Genomic DNA, 21,984 nt, shown 5'->3' with positions numbered 1-21,984 from the left:
TAAGCTAATGACTTCCAAATTGCCGACTACATTAAGCTTCAGCATCTTAAGTGTGCTGGACATCTTTGGATGAACGCAAACGAAAGCGGTCGCCAAAGAAAAACTTAGATTGCCACATTTAATGACGACGCCAAGTTCTTTGGACTGAAAAACTCGAAGATGTCTGCAAAGGGTCTAGATTCTTGGTCGAATTTATTGAGGAAGGCTGAAAAACTGGAGGATGTCTGCAAAGGATCGAGCTTTTTGGTCGAATTAATGACTAAGGCGAAGGTTCAATCCGGAACGTCACGCCAACAATGATGATGACATGTTTAAGATAATATGGTACATGTTTCATTTTAAGGGATCCTTAATGGCCCTCCTCGCATATCTTTCTTTCTTCATAAATTTCTTCGCCATTCCACAATACAACAGAATCCGTTCCTTTGCTTTTGTAAATTACATTTTTGTCTCGTTTTAGTTTTAGTTTAGAATTGAAGAAAAAATTTATGTATTTTGACGTTTAACATTCCAAAACTCTTACAACAAGATGGTACAACGTTCGCAAAGCTAATAACTCGATTCGAACCTTTCACCAATGCATAGACAAATTCGAGTTTAATAATAAATTCGAATAGAGTTACAGACGGATCTGCATACATATATACGAGGCTTTCTAAAAAAAATGAACTAACGAACGGAACTATATTTATATGCGTTGGTATGTTCTACACTCCCTGAAATTATTACAAACGCAACACATATTGGCAAGTACAGACTATTTACTTAGTTATTTTTAAATTTTAGTAATTTTTTTCTTCAACTAACACCATAATAGTCTTTGTTTCAGACTTTGTGCAAGATGTATAAAAATTTAACGAACTTCTATAAAAATTTCAACATTTTTAATCAGAATTAAAAAAGGAATTAGCCACATAAAATTCTAATTTGTACTTGTTAGAAGTAAAGTTGAAGTAGCTTAAAATACCTGTATATTTTTATATTTTGCCCTCGGAATGTGTTGCGCATTTTCTTCACATAACGAAAAGACATTGTTTTCTTATATGGATTTGAAATTTTTGGAGGTACTTTCATATTAATCAGGTCTCAGTCATCATATTCAGCCCCTTGATAATTTATTCCTGTTCTCAAAACTCAAAATACCCACAAAAGAATGGAGTTTTAGCACGAGTGAGAAGATAAAGTGTGTACTGCTGAAGGATCCGTATTCCTCAAAGTCATAGCAAAAAGCGCAGATCTGAAGTGATTCGATGGTTAGAACAAGCGCTGGCGTAAGTGTTTTTTATCTGAAGCAGATCACTTTGAAAAGGACAAACATTGTAGTGCGGGAGTCAGGGGTCGATTTTGGACTGCGTTTTTATACCTTTAAATGCTTGACTATACTTGTGAGTTAGCTTTCATGAATAACGAAAGTGAACGTCAGCTGGCGCATCCGCGGTGGGTGTCATTGTGGGAGGGTACGAAACGTGTCGAAAAAAAATTTCTACCAACTCTTTTTATACCGGCTGAAATTTTTTTCATGTATTGTTGATATTTAGTAGAATAAAAAAAAAAATAGTCAGCTGCGCGGTAGAGGGGGGAAAACACGTCAGCTGAACAGGTGAACTTGTAAAAAATGTGCATCCATACAAATATATGTATGATGCATATTAGTCCGGGAGCCAGGGGTCATTTTGACCTCATCATTTCACGCCGACTGATTTTAATACTGAAGCAGACGCCATGCAATGGATGACGAAAACAACCGTAAGCTGGTCCAGTAGCGGTGGGTACGTGCGTGGGATGCTGCGAAACGTGTCGAAAAAAAATTTTTAACAACTCATTTAATACCGGCTGAAATTTTTTTTTGTGTATTGTTGACATTTAGTAGAATAAAAAAAAATCAGCCCCTGGCTCCCGGAATATTGGTATTTATGAATAAATATATATTTTTCGAGAAAAACGTCACCTTTCTATTGGTTTGGACAAACATTATAAAACTGCTTATTTCCCTTCAAATCGATTAAAGCGCGATTAGCCACTCATATCGAATTACTTTCGAAAGAAAGTCTAATGAAATGACAAAGAAAATATACGTCAACGCAGGCAAGGCAATTAATCAATAGATATGTATTTGTGTGGATGTGTGTAATGTGTGCTTTGTGGCATTGACCCTGCAAAAAAACTTTAACCAGTGAAAAAATATCTTGATCATTGGCTGGATGTATTGGCTCTTCAAAGAGAACTGAAAATTTGATGAGGACTTAGGAGTTCAATATTATTGTGCCACTTTTATTAAATTGCTATTAGAAAATTTCCGAGTAAGTTAGAATTATATATTTCCATTCCTTTTTAGGAAACTAGAATCAGTCCTAGTTGACTCTGGTTCAGAACATCGAAACAGATAATTATATATATATATATAATTATAATTGGCGCGTACACCCTTTTTGAGTGTTTGGCCCAGCTCCTCCTCCTATTTACGGCGTGCGTCTTGATGTTGTTCCACAAATGGAGGGACTTACAGTTTTAAGCCGACTCCGAACAGCAGATATTTTTTATGAAGACTTTTCTCATGGCAGAAATACACTCGGAGGTTTGCCATTGCTTGCCGAGGGGCGACCGCTATTAGAAACAAACTTATTCTTCATTGTTTTTTTGGTGTTTCACCGAGATTCGAGACCAGATTCAGATACATTTCATTTGATGAATTTAAAACTAATTTCGAAAAATATCGAGCAAAGTATGTAGTGCGAGACAATTTATACTTTCTAGGAGGTAAAGCACAGTGTAACGAAAGTAGTAGCTAGGAATATTTTGTTACGCACCGATGATAAATACTCTAATTAAATGGGAAGCTCTTTCACAACTTCTTCCCTTCAATATAAAAAGATTAGTTATTGTGTAAGCTGCCTTTAGAAATTTTTTTTATATATGAAGCAGACCTTTTAAACCTCAACTCTGCTCAAATGATTTTTTAGAAAAAAAAAAAACGTTTAAAAACGAAAAAAAAAGAATATTTTTAAAAACTAATTTTTAATTATGAAAATTCGATTTTTGGAAATGCATAAATATTAAGATTTTTCCGAAATATTTTGGAGGAAGTTTTAAAATATAATAAATTTTATAATTCCATTGGGAAAACCGCCCCAATTGTTTTTGTATGAATGTAGTGTAAAATGTACATACAAGGTGGCGCCAAATGTATCAACCCATCGGAAGGCGTAAATTGCGTTGTACGAATCATATTTGAAACTTGCAAAGTAAATAGCAAATAAAGATTTGCATTGATTTTGAGCCACCTTGTATACGCATGTATTTGCTGAAACTGTTTTTTACTTTTTATGTAATTAACTCTGCATATACTTAGTCTTCCATCAGTTGCTCTCCCATGTTTCATAATTCTTCTTTCTCAAGTGAGACTAGATCATAAACAAAATTTCTGAAAACCGCAGCATATTTACTATTTACTGTCACACTTTGCGACGTGCAAAACTCGAGAGTTGTTTATAGAGAGAAAGATGCAACGTAAACTAACCAAGGGTCTAAATTTAATACAATACATACCAATATAATACATACACACCAGCCGATTTTCCTGCAGGGTATGTTAAAAATTATCTGCACTCAAATACCTAAACGCATGTAAATACAATATTTTCTTGCATTTCTCTACAATTTTTCTGCATTTCGCTTGCTTTTTACTTACATTGTATTTTAGTTTACTTAAGGTCAAAGTATTATTGTTTAGTGCATTAACCTGCGTTAATGCGGTTTTTCTGCGTAAAAAGAAGGAAAAAGGGCGGTAGAGAGGAGCGATTGAACAAGCGGCGAGGAAGCCTTTCAATTTGACATTACTCAAATGCACGCTAACAAAAATAACAACAATTATAAATACAAGTTTGTGACATTTTTTTCAAAGTGTTATGCAAGAAAGCCAGTAAAAAGAACGAAAATAATAGTTTCAGAAAAAAGTGTTAGATTAAAAGACAAATAAGCCCAACAAAAGAGGGAATAAAACACACAATGTTCAGAACGCTCATATTTCAAACTCGCAAGCCGCCGCTCAATTTGCGATAACTGTTTCACTCGAGCCTTAGTGGGCAGTTCAAGTCACTTCTTCCTTTTATTTTCTGTTTCTCTTAGCTGCGCTTTTGTTGCAAATTAGAGTTGTCATTAGAGTTTTATGGTAATTTTCAATTATAGTGGAACAGGTTTGTCTAAGTCAAGCGCTTATCGGAGTTGTTTGGCATTGAGATTACACATTTAAGTTTTTTTCTTGTAATTTTTGAAGTGATTCACTAGAAATGTAAACAAAATGTTGTAAAGGAATAACACAACTGTGTGCAAGGTACAAACGAAACTTCATTTATTTGGGAGACCGTTTGTGGTATTGGTATTTTAGAAGTAGCTTCTTATATACTCGTATATCTATAATTGGCGCCTACACCCTTTTTGGGCGTTTGGCCGAGCTGTGGTGTGCGTCTTGATGTTGTTTCACAAATGGAGGGACCTACACTTTTAAGTTGACTCCGACCGGCAAATGCTTTTTTATGAGGAGCTTTTTCATGGCAGATTTACACGCGCAGATTTGCCATTGCCTGCCGAGGCGCGACCACTTTTAGAAAAAAAATTTTCTTCACTCTGATGTTTCACGGAGATTCGAACCTAGCATCTCTTAGAATTCCGAATGGTAGTCACGTACAAACCCATTCGGATACGGCGGCCGAACTTTTTTACTAAATAAAAAAAAAATTTTTGAGTGATGAAAATCTATATTTGGAACTTTATGCGCTCCATTGCTTGTCCAGCTTTGTATGAATAAAAGGTTCTTTACTAAAATAGTAAATCTTTCGATAGGGTCACTAATTTTGCGCCATCTTGTGTAAGAATAATGCCATATTGTTCAACTCTTTGTGCAACAGGGATCTGAAAGGTCTAATTTATTCATTTGATAATCTAAAAATACAGTATTTCATAAAGACAATGAAAAACATATTAATGCTGAACAACACAATAAAAAAAAAACTAAATTTATAATTTAAGAAAATATATGAAAATGTAACATTTCTTATAGTTTCGAAAGAAAGAATATTAGAGAATACTTAGAATCTAGTTAACCAATTCATTTAGTAACATTTTGATGCAGTACTTTGTGGAAGAGGGATCTAGGCCGATTTCCAATAATTCTATCACAAAGATCCAGCTCAGATTGGGGAAAAGCAGGCGCTATGTTGACTTTGAAGGTGTCTGCCCAAAGATACTTATGGGCATACGCTTGTGACTTATGCAAACCCCATAAAAGACGAGTGTATTGAGGTCGAGACGCATGATCTTGGAGGCCGGGCATCACCTGCCTGTTAGTTGGCTAAAAGACAGTCCAGACCATTTTTTACAAGCGCGCGGAAGCATTTTGCCGAGAGTAAACGCGAAAAAAGAAAATCAGTAAGGGATTTCGAACGTAATAGTGTGATTGCATTATGTTTGGCTGGAAAATCACAACTAGCGATTGTTCGTGAACTCGAGCACCTTAAAGTAAATAAAGTTTTCATTTATCGCACCATTACTCCTTACAATAATACAGGTAGCATCGCGAAACGTCATGGAGGTGGTCATCAAAAGACTGCAATGTCACGTGAAAAGGTTCAAAACCTGAAGCTGACTTGAAGTCCCGACGAAGTGCCTATCAAATGGCAAAAGAACTGAAAAGATCTGACCGTAGCATCCGCCGCATACTGCAAAATGATCTCAAAGTCAAGCCTTACTAGATCAAAAAAGCGCATGATCTCACATGAAAGCAGCAACAAGTCAGACTTGACAGACCGAAGGAGTTGCTTCGCTTGGCCGAAAGCGGTCAATTTCCGAACATTGTGTTTTCTGACGAGAAAATTTTTCAAATTGAGCAACTCGTAAACTCCCAAAACGATAGAGTTTATTTGACCAACCGTTCATACGAGATTTTGAGTAATCGATTGGCCACCAGGCGGCAGCACCCGTCACAGGTAATGATTTGGGACGCTGTAACCACAGATGGGCGCTCTCCAATCGTTTTCATCAAGCCCGGCGTCAAGGTAAGTCAAACATTTCGGTGGCAGACAATGGACGTTTCAACAAGACTCAGCACTGTCTCAAAAAGCTCGAGTGAACCAGGAATGGCTAAAAAACAACGTTTCGAACTTCATAGCGTCTACACAATGGCTCTGAAATTCACGAGACGCGAATCCAATGTATTATCCTCTTTGGGCCATTGTGGAGAGCAAGGTCCGAACTAAAAGATTCACCAGCCCCGATGCGCTGAAAAAAGTTATTGTCTGCGAGTGGGCCAAAATACCTACAAGTCACATTCGGGCAGCTCGCGATTAGTTTCTGGACCGTCTCAAGCCCAGAGTCAAGGCAAAAATTGGTGATATCGAGCAAATGGAAATTGATTCTTAATTTTGTATTATTTTCACACATTTTTTACTTTAAATTGAATAAAAGTAATTTTCCAAACTAAATTTATGGCCTTTTTAGTGGGTTACACTTCGAGTGCCGGACCCTGTATATAGCTAGTTAACCGACTAAAATTCATCCATCAAATTTTTAATTGCTTAATTTCCGGAGAAGGATTAAGTTGACTGAAAATATTACAAATTTTATAATAAGTAACTTTTATCGCTTCGTCATTTTATTTTAATAGTGAATTTTTATTATTTTAATGCGATTTTCGAGCGAAATTGAATTCATTTTGACAATTGCCAAAGCTTCTGCTAGACATAGCTTCTACTATGATAAAACCATTCAATTATTTATTGCATCAACAGAGCAAATAAACAAATTAATTAGCAAATAAATGCAAATTTTTGATTTGATGATAATAAATTTAAATATAAATATCTAAATATACTTAAAACGAAATACAAAAAAATAAGAAAAAAATATATAAGAGATAAGCGAAAAGAATAAAAATAGAATATTAAGAATTAATAAGAATAAGAATAATTTTAATATACCCTGCACATTTTAGTTAATTCTGGAATCAGTCATAGACAATGATAGTTAAAGGTTGTAACGGTAGATGGACGACGGAAATTTAGACTTAACATATAAAAAGTGAGCGTATTTTTATACGAGCTCCATAACATTTATGTCGGACCTAAATGGGGTGGAGTAGCAGCGTATGCTTATGAGATAGGAGTCTGGGGCAGCGCGGAATGCCGGAAATTTAGGGAGCTCAGGGGAAACTGTAGAGCATATACTTTGCGTATGTTCTGCGTTATTCAAAACACTATTAAAATATCAGAGGGTACCACAGTTTAATGGATTAGAAGATATCTCAGTAGTGGGTTGGAAATGTCTCCTTAAATTCGCAATAGAAATAGGCGTCATAAGGGTGGACTACTTTAAAACGCATAACTTGAAACTTCATCAGAACAACATGAACTCCATCTGGTATCGCTATGGGCCGAACCGCTCTATACATGACTGTAAGTCAACCAGTTGGATCAAACCTAAATGAGGAAGGAAGTAATACATGCAACAAGTTTGGTTGGGTTTTCTTAAGTCGTTATCCAAATGCCCACTTTTATGCTATATACCCATGCCACTTAATTCGCTCTCCAAGAAATTCGCTTAGTATTTCGCGAATTCCTGATTCCGCGGCTCATTCGTAATTCAAAGAAAGTTCATCTGCGAGCGCAGATTTGCAAATTATCTCACAGTAAGACTGAGTTCGATTCTAAAATATATATTATATAAATTTATATAAACTTTTCTTGCAGGTTAAGCTTTCAGATTTTAATGATCACTTCACAGTTCCTGGAAGATGCAGTTGCTTCAAAGCTGCAACTACTTCTTATGGAGGTGGAACAGTTCCTCAGAAGACAATTGTTACTTCCACAAGACCTGAGGTGTTCAGCAACCTTCTCGACACAATAATTTTTCCGCGATGTATTTTTTTGCTTCCATTATTAAAATCTAACCTTTTCGGTTTCAAAATAAATTTTAGCAAATAATCCCGATAAAAATTATTCGGTGGGGTGATTCGCTCTCAAAATTTGGTATTGCGAATCACGTAATTCGAAGAGTAATTGGGAAGTGATTTACAAATGAAAGAATTACACGCAGAGGGAGCATACCCTTACCTAAAAGTGGGCGTGGCATTGCAAATTTTTCCAAAATTTTAGCTGTGTCCTTTTTCTTTTCTTGGGTTCATCATATATATCAAAATTTGAACAATTTGTCATCATTTAAAACCGAGATATAACTTTTTTGATTTCAATTACCGTTATATTAGAGATGGGCGTGGTTATTGGGCGATTTCACCAAATTACAACACCTTTGGGCATAGGCGCGCGCGTGGGTATAAAAAGAAACTCTTTACTTTAGCAATATAATACATACCCATATATCGGGTGTTTTTTAAGAGCTTGCGAATTTAAATTATAATACAAAACAGAAATATTGTTGGAATAATTTTTTTTTATAATCGGTTAGCTAATTTCATGACATTTATTTTTTGAAAATGATATTCGGCTTATGTCCGTCGCGGCTACGAGTTACATTCGATCAGTACAATTTTTGACTACTTTTTTTTAATAAATTTGGCCGCTTAACGTCAATAGTGTCTTGAATAGTAGAAAAGGCAATAGATCGATCGTTAAGAGCGCTGTATGGCAAGTTGTGTCGTCTTGTTGGAACCAAATGTCGCTGATGTTTTACTCATTGAGGCCCTTGCTTCATTTGAAATGGTGCCTTCGGGGGTTTCTTTAAAAGCGTGTAAAACGGAAACGAAAAACGATATTTCACTTTTGTCTTCAGAATTTTATTTTCTGATTCATTGTTAAAAAATAAATTATTTATTTTTGGTCGTACGAGGTTCGTTTACAAAGTTGTCAGCCTTCAAAAAATTGTCTTCACATGGACAATGGACACAGATATAGACCCTTCTACTGTTTACACGCTACCGTTTTACACGCTTATAAAGAAACACCTAAAACACATCATTTCAAATGAGGCGAGGGCTTTAATTTTTAGAAACAAAAACTCAATCGGCTCGATAGTGCTCTCCATTCCCCGTAACGACATTTACCTTTATTATTTCGAAGGAAATAAGGACCGATGATACCACCATTTTTTTTATTAAATTTCCACAATTTGGAAGCGTTGTTCTGGCGTTGTACGATTCGCGATGACTCGCCAAACTCTACTGAATAGAAATGTCAACACAGCTTGTCTTTCTTAGTTGTTAAACCATAGTTATCGATATCGATAGTTCTCACGCAGCTAAAAAAAACACCCTATACATATATATGTCGTTATACCTACCGACACCTACTTTTAGTACTACCAATGTTTTATGCACATAACTAGTTATCAAGTGCTATTGATAATAGTTCAACAAAATGCTGCAAAAAGTATCATAAAATTATTTGCTAAAAAGAAACACTCACTCTTCAGTGCTGAACATGCGCACCATGTGGCGTTGCAATACCTCTGGTGTACTGTTTGCCGGCGAATGTGGAGGCGTTTGATATGCCAAATTCATCATAGGCTCATCATCCTCGAAAAAACCCGACGAAGTGGTTGAAGTGGTGCGCGGATATTTCATCATGCTGACAGATTGCGGGAGAGATGGTAGGTGAGTAGGGATGGAGGCGAAGCCAGTTGAATAGAGGGGCACAACAACAGGTGAAGAAAGCTCGTACGAAGTGAAAAAGTAATGCAATAATAGAAATATAATGAATAGTTAGCAGCCGCTGATTCAACTGCCTGCAGGGCTTTTGAAATGACGATATCCCTTTCCACTTTCTCCTTGCTCAGCTGCCACCTAACTTGATGGTCTGATGTTTTATTATGAACGTCTTGCTGGCTACATATATTTTTGTAAGTGCACACTTGTTGCTAACTATTTTTCGCCGTTCGTAGGCAATTGTAGTTATTTTCAATCGTTGTATTTTTTTTTTGCACTCCGGCAGGTGTAGTATTGCTGAAAATGGCATCCGATATAAGCGCGCAATGCCAACTAAATAAAAATCGACTTTGTGTGGTTCAAGTGCAGTTATTTTTAGATTGGCACTTTAGTTTGCTGGCAATTTTTTTCAGATACAATATATGAGATTTTTTTTCAATTTTTCTGTTTTTAGTGAATCTGGTTATTGAAAGCTTCACTTGAGTGCCTGCACGGGAATTTTAAGTGTTTTTTCCATGTATTTGTTTTGCCTTTTTTATATAATTTGTGCACACTGGAGCCATTAAGATTTTGACCTGCCTTGAATTGAAATTATTAACACTTTTGTTTATTTTAGCAGATTGTAGTTATAAGTATAGACATATTTTACTTTTTCATGTAATATTTCCGAACTTATACATGAATATGCAATTTTTTTCATATTTATTTTACCGATTATTTGCCTCCTCTTAATGAAAGCCGATTGATTTTATTACGAAAATTTTAAACGAAACTGTTTAGAAAATTATGTCTTCTACTACACGCCGCCAAGAATCGAACTAAAAATTCAAATTCGCTGTCTACTTTCGGCATGAATATTTAAATCGTGCACGAAAACATTTTTATGGTAAAAGCAAATGGAATTGGCTAAGTGCGGGTGAACGGAGGGATACCAGCGGGGGCAGCATCGATTGCTTAGCGAAAATCTTCATAATAAACAAAGCAGAAAATTTGTTTTCAGCACAAGATGTAATTTCACACACACGCAAACAAACAAATGCACATAATATGAATGGATCTTTTATACAGACCAGGTGTAGAGCGAGTAACTTTATTTATGCGCTGTACCAGGCTTCTCAAAATTTATTTACACGATTTTTTGACGCTCAAACAAAACACACACACAACTAGTACGCATATATGCGAATATGTATGTATGTTTGTAGAACAAGCAGTAGAGGCCTAAGCAACAAGTGTAGCCGCTTCTGCTTCCCTTAGAGTTTCAATACAATGAGCTGCTATTCATTCGTATTTTTGCACTTTTTTACCCACTATAAACGCGCACACATGTACACATGTATGTCTGTTGGTGCTGCCTGTTTATATTTGGCGTTAAATTATTGCGCACAACAAATAAGTAAAAAAAAACGAGAAAAAAGCACTAATTATAAACGACGTTTATCGCACTTCGAACACTTCGATTAGATGACCGATATATACTGAGAAACGTGCGCGTTCATTGCTGTTGCTGGTGTTGCTCCGTGCCGAAATTGGCGCCACTAGCACCACTAAACGTCCATAAGAAAATGTTAGAGCACGCGCGATTAGTTCAGTGGGTTAATACTATAGTAGATGTGAATCGAGACAATCTCATAATAACCCACACACACACACACACACCCAAATAAAGAGAGTCTAATGTGGATACACAAAAATCTATACTGACAAATTAATGACATTCACCAGCCAGTTGGCAGCCGGTAGGTGGTGTCATTCTCATATTAAACCGTAAACGTGTTGAAGGGAAGAATAAAACAACCGAAAAGAAGAGCTGCACGAATAAGGAAAATTAACTGCTAATGCAATCTGCTGTGCAGGTGTATGACTGCTAGCCAAGCAAAATAACCAGGTGTCTGTGTGCTTAGATCAATAAATATCCCCTCTTTACTCTACGGCCAATAATGACATCAATCAATTTAGAAAGCCCAAACAAACACATTATCAACACCACTGCTTCATTCCATCTTCGTCTTCTTTGTTGTTCCAAAAATATTTTTTGCTGCTCATTTGCTTTTAGCGATGTCTTAATTATTGAAATTGCTAAAAAATCAGGCGCAAGTCTATCAAAAGACTGGGCGTCCGCTCGGAGGAATGCTAGACTGAGGGATGGGTAAATCTGAAAATCAATTTTGCTATTTTTAAACAAATCAAAATACAAATTGTATAAACGATGAAGCGAAGTGGAAAGAATGTGCAAATAGGCAAGCAGCAAAATAAATTTTTACAAAAAAAAAGTATATTACTCATATGCTCTTGCCTAGTTCAAATTTAATATACAGCATAAAACTTAGTGCTTGTTTTTGAAATGCCGCTTTGTTTTCTTTAATTTGCTTGGTTTATTTTAAGAAATTCCATATCAAGTTTTTGGCATAAAAACAAGAAAAATCAGCTCGACGAAGAGTGATTTATTTTCGGTTATTTGCCAAGGCGGGCATGTTGATCAAGAAAACCGACAGTCCAAGCGTTCTATGAGCTCACAGGTTCACGGCACTGACACACACACACACTAAAGAATTTGTTGAAAATCAAGTGAAAGGAAAGATATCATCTTTAAAATACTGCAGAAATAGAATTTTTGAGGGGGTATACCAGGTCTCAAACGAGAACTTCATTTATTTACCTTCATAAAACCATTTTGTGGCTCTTATGAAGGGTCCACTCCCCATTCTCTTACGCCGGACAGTTCCGTAAGGGAGAATTGAAAAAGTATCTACCTAGAAGACCTGCTCTGATTTTAGTTAAGGCTGGATAATTGCATAAGAAGTGCTCATCTGTGTCTTCCTCTTCCTCATCTCTACAACTTCTATCCATGGGGAAACTTCTAGTCTCACGGAATGCCTGCCAAATAGCCAAGGACCAGTTATACAAGCCGTGAGTTTATTCTCTCTTGAAAGGCTAAGCTGTTACTTTATCTTTTTCTTATTCATTTGCGGCCTAGCTGTTAGGCATGTGCCTTCATCTCTCTATGCCCTATTGGTCTCTTGGATAATGTTGTTTTTGATTATTAGTTTGCTCGTGGCCATAGGTATCCCAATGGCACTCCTATCACTAAGCAGATGAAAAGTAGTACCTCTCCTGGCTAGCTCATCGGCTTTACAATTTTCCATTTTTGTCAAGATTTTTTCCTGGCAGAAATACACTCGGAAGTTTACCATTGCCCGCCGAGGAGGTTTGCCATTGCCTACATATCAAAAGCTATATACAGCCTCTTGAATACATGGATATCAGGAAATTAGGTAGAACAGCCTACAGCAATTATATAGTTTATGTGATCTGTAAATAGGAAGATATCAAAAACACTCCTAGATATCAAAAACACTCCCAGGGCCTTCCACAACTGTTCGTGGTGCGCTATACTTTCGCAAACGAGGCTCTAGCTCTAGTGCCTGCCTGGAGTGGCAGCCCCAATACTAGGGTCGGATGCAGAGGTCTATTCAGCTTCTCATCTTAAAAAGTGCGATTACCGAAACCGATCTGCGATTTGCTCCTTTTAATGTATTAATAGGAATAGGTTAAGGAAAAATAAATCCATTACTTCCTTGCTAGATGACTGTAGTGATCGATATCTTGTAAAGTAAATTGTCAAATTCCAATAGTAAGTCAGAGGAAAAATAAAGAAAGATGAAAGAGCAAATTCGTCGAAAAAACTTTCAGTTTTCGTATCTCAGTCAAGCGCTGTATCTCAACTGTGCACACATTTTTCGGTATAGACCCATATAGCTTCACAGTCACTGTCTTCACCTGATATGGCTCCGGCTGACTGTTTTTTCCGACTTCAGGAAATGTGCTTGAAAAATATTTTAACGAATGGAAATATCGTTGGCATAAAAAAGCTATTTCGGAAGCACATAATAAATTTCAGCAAAAATGACTACTTAATAAACGAAAGCAAAAAGCACTTAGCACTTAGATTATCAAAGGGAGGCGCACTGCTATCGGGGATATATGATTCATCAATATGAGCTGAAAATAATGGGATATATGTATTAAAGAATAATTCATAAAAGATAGACGCACGACAGAGGAAAATTTTCCAAGAGTCGACTATCGGATACTTTAAAACGTTGCTGATTTGTTATTTTGCTTCCAGTTAGTATTTGTTGGAACACATCTATAAATTTTGCAGCTAAGTTAGTATATGTTCTTGCTCGAATCTTTATATTTACTAGTAGAAGATAAGATTAGTTGAAAGAACAAGTACTTAAGGGCTTAATAAGCGAAAAGTAGTAGTAGACAGACAGGCAGCCATTGCGCGAACAAATACGAAACAAAATTGCAAATTCATTATATTTCCTATTACTAATGTTGTGTGAAATCGCACCTAGCTTATCGAAAAGCAGTAAATGTCAAAAAGGTGTGTAAGTTCATAAATGATTTGAAATATGCTAATACATTTGTACATAATATACATATCAAAATATATACATACATACATACATATGGTACATCTTAAAATATTAGTCTATAATCGCGGCATTAAAAAAGTCTAACACAATGAAGTGTGGAAAAGAGCAAGGGAGATAGACCATAAGATCCATGGCTAGCGCGTGCCGAAGATAATTTGTCAAATTGTACCACCGCCTCCACTACTATTACAATAAAGTGACAACCTGTTTATATGAGAATAAATTACTCAACTTTTAGTAAAATGAATAATTAATGAGTGGACGCATTTTTTGGCCATTAAACGCATTTGTTAGTTTGACTTTGAAGACTCTACGTTCAGAGCAAGTTAAACAAACATACATACAAATACTTATAAACATAGGTATGCATGTAAGAGCAAAAGCCAAAATCTAAGATTTAAGTGATTGTGGATGAGCATCAAAAACACGACCACCAAAAACATATGGCAGGCTAACAAACGTACAATTTAGAGATGCCAGTCCCGGGATCTGTAATTTATATTTAAGTACCGAAAATCTTTGGATTCTTAAACACAAGTTCCAGGGTAATTTATTTGATTCAAGTTAAACAGAAGGAATGAAAGTTGATGTGAAGTCTTATGAACAAAAATGTTCACTTTAATTTAAATGCTGAAAAAAACCCTGTGAGAGGGTACAACATTGCCAATTCAAAAAGATATGCAACGCTTACTTTCGAAGCGTCGACAGGTTTTATGTGCAGGAAATTTAGATTGAGGTTGGGAAGCGAAACAAGCCTTCAACTTCAAGCACAGCCAAGAGGGAATATAGAAAGTTGCAAATTCGGTGGAATAATTTTTTTTTCAAGCCCTTTGTTACTATTTTTTTAAAGTATATATATATATATATATATATATATAATTGGCGCGTACACCCTTTTTGGGTATTTGGCCGAGCTCCTCCTCCTATTTGTGGTGTGCGTCTTGATGTTGTTCCACAAATGGAGTGGCAAACAGTTTCAAGCCGACTCTGAGCGGCAGATTTTTTATGAGGAGCTTTTTCATGGCAGAAATACACTCGGAGGTTTGCCATTGCATGCCGAGGGGCGACCGCTATTAGAAAAATGATTTTCTTAATTTGGTGTTTCACCGATATTCGAACCGAGGTTCTCTCTGTGAATTCCGAATGACAGTCACGCACCAACCCATTCGGCTACGGCGGCCGTCTTTCTGTAAGTATACCGATCCTGTAATATGTCATTAGATGAATTTTCAAAAGTTAGCTCTAATTTTTTTCAGTCTATTTAACCCTCCGTTGGACCATACTGGCTTTTTCGAACTTGGACGTGAATTTTACTAACGACTTAACCTTCCAGGTAGCTTCCTAAAATTTAATTTTCTATGGATACAGCCTTTTAAAAGGCGATTTAAAAACTAAAACAAAAACAGATTTTACTCCACCCTTATTTATGTTTGTTTGCTTTTAAAAACCCAATTTGCGCCGTCCTCAATTTTTATAATTACTTTAGTGACTTAGTACTGTATATTTAAACATAGCCGTCCTTAATCTAAACTGAAGTAGAAAAGTAATGAATGCTTGAAGTAGTCGCTGCTTTAAGAATTGTTCGTATGTAATGCTTTGAACTAAATAAATAAAATTAAAAGCCAATTTATTTTTAACTTTTTATGTTAAAATGCTTGTAATTTTTCTCTATTATATTGCGAGTAGATTGAAGAAATTTAAATTTATATTTAAGATTTTTAGTGAATTTAAGAAAGTTATGTTCCGGGACTAGTCCCGAAAACCGCGAAACTAGTCCAGAAATCCCGAAAAACTAGCCCCGAAACAATGGCCGCTAATATTGGCATCCCTAGCATACTTCGCCATTGACTACGCGACTCAAAGTTAGCACACAAAAAATGCTGTGGTGAAGCTGAACGAATTCTTTCGTGTATTAAAATATATATACATATGTATAAGAACATATTATATATAAAATATATATGTACATAATTGTAGCAACGTCATACTTTAAAAAATACGAAATAAAAAAATGAAAAAAAATTATGCACAAGACATATTGACCGTCAGTCGTTGTCGTTTTTTTTTTGTAAGGCATTGTTGCACATAGATATAGTATGACGAAAATATTAGACGCCTTCAGGCATAAATTATAATTTTTAATTACCAAATAAATTCATTATGAAATGAGACACTGTGCATGCGTTTTGTGAGGCGGCGGCAATAAAAATTTGTTGCTGCTGCGCGACGCGATTTTCAAAAGAAAGAAAAATGGAGAAAAAAGCAAGTGTTAGATAATTTAAGACATTAAATAATGCAGAGGAGATTTGTTGGTTGAAAATTATTTCATTTTTGCAACTTTATGGGTTAATATTTCGATTTCAAAAAATATCATCAAGCTCAATTAAAAGCTTCACTCTACTTATACAAGTTGGCCAATTCAATTGGTTTATGCATAACTCTTTTACTAAATAAAAAAAAAATATTTTTAGAAATGGAAGTCTTTAATTTGACCCGTACGCGCACCATGGCTTGTTTTTTGTGAACTGCAGCTGTCTAGTTCGCAAATCACAAATGTGATTGAGGTAAGACGCCAGTTGTAAAAATTATAAATCTTCCGATAGGGTGATTAATTTTGCGCCACCTTGTATGTTTTGAGGTATTCTCGTAAATATTCTTTAGGTAAGCAAATATTGGTCTTTTAAGCATATATTTTAATATAATACCATAAATTTTTGCTTCAAAGATACAAATTTTTTTACAGCATTAAATATGCCCGTATTTAATGTGTGTATGTTCGTGAATACTCAAAGTAATCCCCATCAGCGTGAAAACATCCTCAAATGTAATTTTCCTCAAAAAAAAGCAAATACAAACAAACAACTTCACTGGCAGATCCTCCGCGCACCGCATTAATTTACACTGATTATGCTCTGCTTTTGACATACATACATACATACATACACATACTAAGCATGTATGAGTCTATTTTGTTTTGTTCAAAAGTTAACCAAATCACACGCGAACATTCGTATCAACTATGTATTGCAAAGGCCCATTCCGCTAACTGAGTCGAATTAAATCAAATCGCGTCGAACTTTAAAGCATAGAGAACGGCGCGCTAAATATCGCTAGCCAACGAGTGCTCCGGCCAGCCAAGAAAGTATGTGCTTTGAAGACGCGATCGAACTGCAAGCTAGTAAGCAAGCACACCGACAACGATTAACACAGCGCGAACGGCAAACAGGCAAGCAGTCAGCAATTAAACTTGTGCCGGCAACAAATATTTGTTTACTGAATGTCAAAAAAGCGTGGCATCGTCAGCGCCGATATACAGTCCAAAATTAGAAAATACAAAGCACAAAAAGTAATAGCACAAAAAAGCGCGACATGAAATAAAATTCAATAAAGCGATAGAAGGTAGACATAAGAAAGTAAAACGGACGATAGCGTCGAATATATAAAATTCATAAGCAATAATCTTTAGTTGAAATCAATCGTTTTTTTATTAACTCAGTGACGTAGCGCTTGTTAAAAACAAAAAAAAAAGTAATATACTTTAATTTTTTGCACTTTTATATATGTGTGTACATATGTATGTAGATGTAAATTTTTTATTTTGCTTGCCGCTAAATGCTGCTCGAAATGCCGTTCAAGCGGCTTGTCGACGACTGGCTTGTCGTCGCAAAAATTCTCTCTGCGCCAGTTGTAAATATTATGCATTTTTATAATTTTTGTTATTGGTTTTCCAATTGGCTATCCTAACACCCTCGTGGCTACTACGTCAGCGGCCGGACACCTGTCTTAAAAAGTAAGCAACAAAATCATAGGTACATATCATCACTCAAATAGCTTAGCAGCGCTTAATGGCGCGCGCAGTGTCGCAAAACAGCAGTTGTCATACCTAACTGTGCTGAGTTCTTCACCCCCGCGTTGCTTATGTGTAAGTGGTTAACGCTTCGCAACCTCCACAAGTACGTCTTTATCTATCTTAAAAAGCTTCTAAACTCACACTCCCACCGTTCGCTGTTAATTTGCTTGCTTGTAAATGATTCTCCTATCTAAATGATCTAACCGTAACCAGAAACTTGTTTGTGAATTTTTTATTGATTTTGCTCTTAACGATTCTATTAAAAAAGCGCAGGCCTTTTGCTTGAGAAATTACATAGGTATATATCACTTATGCCTAGAAAATAGACGAAGCAGTTGTTTCAATTAAAAATTGCAAGAAAATAATAGGAAGAGAATGGACCGAAATAAAAGGTGGCACAAATCAATCATCCTGTCGGAAGGTTTATAATTTTTCCGATAATATTTAACACTGCGAACTAGACAGCTGCAGTATGCAAACAGACAAACAATGCCGTGTGGAATGGTTACAATAAGCCACTCAAAATGATTTTTTTTTTAATATTAATCGTGATTTAAAAGTGATTTCAAAACGAAATGGGATGTTTAGTTTTGCGCCACCTTGTATATATACTTATATATGTATAAGCAATGTATTAATAGCAGCACAGCAAGTAAGGATAACAGAGCATTCGGCTGTGAGTAAGGGTATAAATATTCGATTATTCTAAAAATTAAAGCCTAGTCTAGTTTCCATGATATGAAGTTGCATACCAAGGACTGCATAGTACAATGTCAAAAAATTTGCTCATTTGCTGCAAGAGCGTCATAATAAAATAGAAATAAAATTATATAAAAAATTCAAGGCGATATCAATTAACAGCAACCCATAACCTCGCGAGCAGTGAACAGAAATTAATACAATTTCGTCTGAATCTAATGTTGGATTGGATTTGGCAGCACTGCATTATTATTATTTTTTTTTTTTCACACAGACAGAATACATTTTAAATCTATGCAAATGGGCATGCAATGCTTTAACTTCCTTAAAATATTATCATGGAAGCATAAACAAGTCGATAGTGAGCTATGAGACAAAAAAAGTTGCTTGAACACAACTGACCTGTTTTGTGCTGCTTTCACGTACAAATTTTTCGCTTAGCGAGCGAAAAGTGATAAATCGAAAGCAGCTGGTATTTCATTATATGAAAATATGTATGCCTGCTTTTACTTAGGGAAGCATACATAGTAAGCCGAAAAATTTTTTTAGCACAGAATGCAAGAGTGTGGCTAACCGGTTTGATCGGTTTGATCGACTCTTAGCGAATTTGATGGAATCACCTAATTTAATGACGTAGTAAGAGATATGACAGCGATTTGTTCACAACGTAGGTCAACAAAAACAGACATTGTGTTCTTCACATGCGAATTATCAATGCAACCACTGCCAATTGTACTTCGTTGCAGCCTGAAAACGACTGAAAACGTAAAGGCCTGATTATGCATACTTCGCACAACAAATCTAAATTCAGCAGAGTGTGCTAATTTTTCGTAAGTTGTGCTAATTTCCAGGTAATATTAAAACACATATGAAAAATGCATTCAGAAGATTTTTATCTGACAGCTTAAATTTATTCGAAGTCGTGCTGTCAAGTACTCTATGAGGTAGCGGCTATAGTTCTTCTAAAAAGCTTGCTTCGAATGGCCAAATACTGTAATCTATCTTTCCTGTTTTTTTTGTTTTTGTAAATCAATTTAGTTATCTCATAAAGCCACTAATTTCAAGAACGCAATAGTGCGGAAGTTACGTATAGCCATTCATGTTCTTAATATTCTGTATTATTTTAGCTGCCAAAAACATTATTAAAGTAAATTCATCATTTTATTCTAATGAAAGGTATAAGAAAATACGCTGATGAATGATGAATGAGTGTATGCAAATTGATGCACACGCCCGTCTTTTATTAAAAGCTTTCCAAGCTGCTTTGCAAAGTTGTTTGTAATATTTGCAAGTACAATTAATATACTGACAAATCGCCATTGATTCGTTTATGAGTGTGAGTGAGTGGAAGGTTGAGTTGCTAAGATCAATGGCGTGCCAGTATTCCTGAACTGAGTTGCATACTCGACGCGGGTCCACGAGTGCTGTTCACCAGCAATCCAGTAGCACGAAAAATTCGTGCACAGCTCGCGCGGTGGGTGCTCATTATCTACCTGAGCTTGTCTTAAATAAATGCACAATTTGCGCAATATTGTAGTTTTTATAATAATAAATCTCACGATTACTCTTCTCCCTCCGAATCGACATGAGGGCTGCAGTTCTCATAACGCACGGCTCATTTTCATATAATATTTACGCCGACGCAAGAAAGGCAAGAGTTTGTTTGTTAAGCATCGAGATCTAGAAAAAGAATAGATCAGCTCAACAATCATTGATTCGGATCATGCGCGCAACCACGAGGAGGGTTTGGGGTCTTCCTCTACTGTAATCAAGTGAAACAAAAAGTAGCTCTTGTCGAGGTAAAATATTTGTTAATTTACTACCAACAAGAAGAGACAGATTAGGATTTTTTTCCAATCATTCTTCTTAGAACATAATTAAGTTACTGGCGACTCTGAAAAGAATTTTGACACAAAAACGTATGGAAAATATTTGATCTTCATCAATCAAGAGCGGTTGTATTGGGCAGCATATGTATATTTATTTATATCCATAGAGACTCAAAGAATTTTAGAAAAATTTACTAAAAGTAGCTAAGAATATAAAAAAATATATATATTTTTTTAATTTTCATGCGACTAAGTCTTTATTTGTTTTTTAGTTTAGTTTTTTTCTAGCACATTCAGATAATTTCATATCAAACATTCCCGAAAAAAATCTTGGTTGTGCGCTTGATTGAGATGGAAACGTTTTCTGAACGGTGAAAAGCGAGTTCGAATTATCAAAGTTACTGGAATGAGAATTAAAATCTCAAACATAAGTATGGAAATGGTTTTCTTAGTTCGTGATTTGTGTTCCAATTTTATCTTTGAATAACTTTTTCTTTACAAAAAACAAAAAATAAAAGTTAATCTTTCAAAAAAAAATTATTAGGAGGTTGAATTAGTTTTAAAGGTGACACACAGATGGCGCTATTTATCACTTTATCGCGTTGGCAATACTGAATATATATTCATGACAAAGCCTCATCCTTAGGCTTTGTTTATCAGTATCTGTCATTTCGCTGAAGTATAAACAACGCAGTGTTTTCGTGCTCCGAGTATGTCAACTTTCGTGCCGTCGAAACGCAATTTGCGGGAAGCTTTGCTTTTCTGCTTCAATTTGAAAAAAAATACAGCCCAAGCCCGTGATTTGCTGCAGGAGGCCTACCCAGACCATACTCCGTCGATTTCAACATGTGAGTACTGGTTTCGACGATTCAAAAGTGGTGATTTTCACACCGAAGACAAGGAGCGTCTTGGCCAGCCCAAAAAGTTCGAGGACGCGGAATTAGGGGAATTGGTAAACGAGGACTCGTGCCAAACCCAAGAAGAGCTTGCTGAATCATTGGGCGTTGATAAATCAACCGTTTGCAAGCGTCTAAAAGCGATGGGAATGATCCAAAAGCAAGGACATTGGGTCCCGTACGAGTTGAAGCTGCGCGACGTCGAACGGCGATTTTTTACGTGCGAATTGCTGATCGAGCGACAAAATCGGAAGGGTTTTTTGCATCGGGTGGGGACTGGCGACGAAAAATGGATCCACTACGATAACCCAAAACGCAAAAAATCATGGGGTTTGCCCGGCCACGCATCAACGTAGCGAGAAACTGCCCATTTTCAAATTTCGTCAAATCGACGTTTGCGAGCACTTTGGCTCCAGTATTCGCTAGAAAAAAATTGGCAGGCAATTTTCAGAATTGTATATATTTCTTCATAAATTCCTAAAGTTCCAGTGCGGAACACAAAGCCTTGGGTTTGTTTTGCGCCAGTCTCTTTACTTCATTCCAGTTAAGGCGTATGGCGCGGGTTTCTGACTCCAACAGTCGTTCCCCGGTGTTCACTGGTCTTCAGCGTCTGTAG

At 36.1% G+C, this 21,984-nt stretch overlaps 1 protein-coding gene across 1 annotated transcript in view; it reads right to left on the bottom strand.

The window, feature by feature from the left end:
- Positions 1-9,790, bottom strand: part of LOC129248014 (protein bunched, class 1/class 3/D/E isoforms-like) — a 153,122-nt gene extending 143,332 nt beyond the window's left edge. Inside the window, exon 1 of the mRNA XM_054887415.1 lies at positions 9,411-9,790. Coding sequence (XP_054743390.1) covers positions 9,411-9,571 — 161 coding nt within the window. The 5' untranslated portion in view covers positions 9,572-9,790. The remainder of the gene's footprint in view (positions 1-9,410) is intronic.
- Between the last annotated feature and the right edge of the window lie 12,194 nt (positions 9,791-21,984).

This window comes from Anastrepha obliqua, chromosome 5 (assembly GCF_027943255.1).
Source record: "Anastrepha obliqua isolate idAnaObli1 chromosome 5, idAnaObli1_1.0, whole genome shotgun sequence".
Lineage (NCBI taxonomy): Eukaryota > Metazoa > Arthropoda > Insecta > Diptera > Tephritidae > Anastrepha > Anastrepha obliqua.
This window is presented reverse-complemented; position numbering and strand designations above follow the sequence as displayed.